Source organism: Heteronotia binoei, chromosome 15 (assembly GCF_032191835.1).
Source record: "Heteronotia binoei isolate CCM8104 ecotype False Entrance Well chromosome 15, APGP_CSIRO_Hbin_v1, whole genome shotgun sequence".
In the NCBI taxonomy this organism is placed as follows: domain Eukaryota; kingdom Metazoa; phylum Chordata; class Lepidosauria; order Squamata; family Gekkonidae; genus Heteronotia; species Heteronotia binoei.
The window spans coordinates 38347451-38352144 of NC_083237.1; the positions used below are offsets into that span (position 1 = coordinate 38347451).

The following is a 4694-nucleotide window of genomic DNA, read 5'->3' on the forward strand; positions in this document are numbered from 1 at the left end:
ATTCTCTTCATTTTTGGCAGTGCAATTCCCAGTATCATTTTGAAATTGGTGGCCAATTTTGAAGTGCCTAGCTTTGTTTTCTGAGGAGTTATTCTTATAACAGAAATAAGACAGACAGAAAGACAGATGGATCTTTTTATTATAGATAACACCCTGATTGCTTCTTAGATGTTAATAGATAACTCAATGTCCTATGCAATAAGAACATGACATCTTATTAACAATTGAATGCATATTGGAAACACAAGAGTTGGTGAAGAATGCACCTCTGATATTACTGGTCACTTACTAGAGAGTTTTGCCCAATGTATTCCTTCCAAAGGCCCTCATGAAGGACTCCTTGACTTCATTATTCCTGAAACTGTATATAATGGGGTTCAGCATAGGATTGATGACAGCATAAAATACAGAAATAAATTTGTCAGTCTCTGGTGAGTAACTTGATTTGGGCCTCATGTACATAAACATGCCAGTCCCATAATAAATGGTCACCACTGTTAGATGAGAAGAACAAGTGGAAAAGGCTTTGCGCCTGCCCCCCACAGTGCGGATTCTGATCACAGCACCAATGATGTGGCCGTAAGACACAAGGATCAAGATGAAGGGCAGCATCAGTGTGCTGATACCTGACAGTAACATTAAGAGTTCATTTAGGGAGGTATCAGAGCAGATCATATGCAGCAGAACAGGAACTTCACAGAAAATGTGGTTAATGACATATGGTCTGCAAAGAGGAGGCAAGCTTAATCTAAGCGGAACCACTGAAACTAGGAAGCTTAATGTCCAAGCTGCTGCTGCAATCCTCACACAGACATGGCGATTCATTATAATGGTGTAGCGCAGAGGGTGGCACACAGCTGCATAGCGATCCAAAGACATCACAGCCAGAATGATGCATTCTGCAGCTCCCATAAAGGCAGAGATGTATGTTTGCATCATGCACAGTAGGTAGGATATAGTTTTCTTAGCAGATATCAGGTTAGACAACATTTTTGGGACTACAGCAGTAGTGTAGCAAAGGTTCAAAAAAGCCAGATGTCTAAGGAAAAAATACATTGGTGTTTGTAAGTGAGGATCTGCTGTGGCCAGGGCGATGATGCCAAAGTTACCAAAGAGGGTTGCCATATATATGAAAGTGAATATCACAAAAAGTAATGGTTCCAAACTGGGATGAGCAGAAAAACCCATCAGTATGAATTCCAAAACTTCAGTTTCATTTTCTTGCACCATTATGTCCTGTAGAATCTAAGAAGAAAAACATAAGATGCCAAATTCAGGTCCACTTTAGCATCCAAGATACAAACAAAGCATGAGAAATGATAGGGATCATATCAAGGGTTCTCCTAAAGTCTTGAACAGGAGTGAACTAGGAATTTAAAATGGCCCTGAAACAAGCCAAACTGAGCAACCCTTGTGGCACAATAATGCAGGACTGTAGGGGCCATTCAGCCCAACAGTTCCATGGACATAAACTCATCCATTGTTTCATCTTTCAAACTGATAGTGGTACAGGAGAAGATGGATGAAACATCCATTACTATTGATGATGGATGAAACATCAATTACTATTGATGATGACCTGAGCCAAGTGACCCCTGAGGACTGGGCAGAATTGCTGGAACTTGGCTGTGCTTGCACATGGTCACAAGTGATTCTCTAGGGCAGTAGGTTCACCAGGAAATGTCTCTATAATTTAAATTTCCTGTCAGCCCTTGTTCAAAATTAAAACATGCTTGATTGGTTAATACATTCTTTAGGAATGGAGATTTCATAAACACTCTAGCTAGATCTTTAAACATTTGCTACATAAAAATTGTAATCATAGGAGTGCTTTCTCCTGTTTTGCTGCCAGTTATTTCTGCTTTCAGTTATTTCTGTCCGGTATAAATAGTGATAATTGGTAATTATGTCCTATACTGTCTAAAAACAGAAATAGAACAGAAGTAGAAATCAATCTATCTATCTATCTATCTATCTATCTATCTATCTATCTATCTATCTATCTATCTATCTATCTATCTATCTATCTATCTATCTAATCAGCATTCAAAGGTATAAAGGATAATTAACCTTGGTGAACAGTCTGCAGACTATGATTTCATTTACTACTTTATATCTTCTCTTCCATAATTGTTTTATAACTGGACAGGTCCGTCATATATGGTATAGCAAGCCTCTTTCCTGATGGTATCACCAGGATTCATCAGAGACATAATGAAGATTTTTTTCCCCAAATTTAACAGGATTGCAATATCACCTAAACATTAATTTGGGGGCATGTTCCCTAATATTGATGTAAACTCAAGTGGCTAATGTATTTTTTAATATTTTTTTTCACCATCTAGCTTCAGTAATTTCTTGCATTACACACAGCTGACATTTATGCCTGTAAAATAGTTCCTGGTAATCTAATTTCTAGAAGGACCTCATGAAGTTTTGCTAATAGTCATTTGGACTATTACATCACGGTACATCATTAGCTTCTCAGTTACCTTTGATGGCTGGAAAATGTCTACACTTTGAGCTAAACTGGCCAAGCAGAGTACTCATTAGGCAAGAATGGTGGTGTCAGCAATGTTATTGATTGAAATCTAAAGGGGAAAATCTGGTCATAGGTTTATTAAAATAATGTGCCAATTGTGGATTAGGGAGTTAAACCATTCAGCATAAAGTTACACTCCCCTTGAAGGTTCCTTACTTTTTTTTTTACAATTTAAATTTTATTAAAAACTTTTTATATAAAAAAACAACTCGAAACATAATACCAAACTTTGGACAAAAGTCCCAAGTCACGAAAGCAATCACGGCATACTCTTATTCACTACACCATCAATCTTAAAAACAGATTATATCATTTAACAGCATAGTCTTAATAAATCATAATATTCATATATTTTATAGGAATCTTGCCAAAAACAGTATCCTTATTGTTTACATATTCCAGAAAACAGAACCATTTTTGTGGTAGATCTAAAGCTACAGATGGAGGCTCAGTCTTTTATGTGACATGAAGTGACTTCCTCAGTTTTGGATGAGGGCCTAACTACAATGTTTCCCTGGGAGGGGGGGATGATTTGCTCAAGCTTCTCTGCACTCTGTCTACATCCAGGTGACTGGACTAGTGGGGTATGCATGGAAATTCAAATGAGTGTACATTTTGCCAGTGCTCTTGCTTTCTAACTGCATCCATGACTGTTACTTATTCTAGTTATTACCTTGAAAACCATAAATCATTTGGGACCAGGATACTTCTGTTATCTGTCAATCTAAATCTTTATCAGAATCTTTATTCTTTGTTCCTGTATCTTCAGAGATTAAGTGGATGACTACTAGAGACAGACTTCTTAGTCGTTTCACATTTATGTTACTCCTTTGCTATGTGGTTCACCTGGCACATAGGGTGATTAACTTTAGGCTACAAATGAAGACTATGTTCTGGTTAGCTTAGATCCCCCCACACATACAGAAACACACCATATTTCTGCCAACCCTTGGTTTTGAAATTAATGCACTTTACAGGCTGGCTTACTGTGATATATTTGTGATTCTTTATACAGTAGATTTTGTTGAAAGTGTATAGGAGGCCCACAGCTGAAAATCTGGTCATTTAAAAAGAAGTAATAAATAAAAACCACACAGCATAACCCACCCTATCTACTTCTATCAGCCAAATTATTTTGGGTAGATGAAAATATAATTGATTGGCTGCAATGTTGCTGTTTCACCATTTCACTTATGAACAGATGCACCCCACACTTTGATCCACATTTCCAAAATCATACAAAATAACTCCTTGTTTCTGGTTATGAAACTTTCTTTCTCTATCCTTTCCCCCACTACCTAGACAATAAATGATACTTTCTTAAATACCCATTAGACATGTAACTTCTTTACCTGTTTTTCAAGATGTGATTGTTTATGGAAGTAGTTTATTTTTCATCATATATGAATAATATATGACGAACACACACACACACACACACACACACACACACATATATATATATATATATATATATATATATATATATATACACACACACACACACACACACATACACAGAGAGAGAGAATTCAGTATACACACACAAGCATAGAGAGAGAGAGAGAGGTCAGTATAGATAACCTTGTCTATCATCCACTTGATTCACAGAGCAGCATCATTTAAAAAAACAAAGTGCCGAAAGTTGCTGCACAATGAGTCCATCCTTCTTCATCTATATCAGGGCATGTTGTATGGCCATAAAGATCTGGCATAAGAAGGCTTCCTGTTGGAAGAGACTGGTGAAAGCCTTCTTGCACTGGATTGAAAGAAGGCTGATTGCATCAAGGGAAGGTTCTGTAGCGGAACAAAACTTTTGGATCCAACCTACTGCTCATTACATTCCAGTCCTCCTGAAATATTATCCAGTACAATTGATTGATAATAACCATTTCTTGGATAAAATGATAATCTAATTTCACCCAAAGGATCCTCACAATTAAAAGGTGTCTTTGGATCCTGGAGACTGTTTCTTTTCTTCTTTTTTTAATAGTGCAAAAATTTTGAGACCAACTTACTCATCTCACACACACAGCCCCGTGATGCAGAGAGTTAAAGCTGCAGTACTGCAGTCCTAAGCTCTGCTCATGTCCTGAGTTTGATCCTGGTGTTAGGTGGGTTTTCAGGTAGCCAGCTTGAGGTTGACTCAGCC

At 37.4% G+C, this 4694-nt stretch overlaps 1 protein-coding gene across 1 annotated transcript; it reads right to left on the reverse strand.

Moving 5' to 3' along the window:
- Positions 1-288: 288 nt before the first annotated feature.
- On the reverse strand, positions 289-1230 carry LOC132583448 (olfactory receptor 2G3-like). The gene has a single exon (XM_060255085.1). It carries the CDS (start codon positions 1228-1230, stop codon positions 289-291), a length of 942 nt encoding a protein of 313 aa, XP_060111068.1.
- Positions 1231-4694: the final 3464 nt, after the last annotated feature.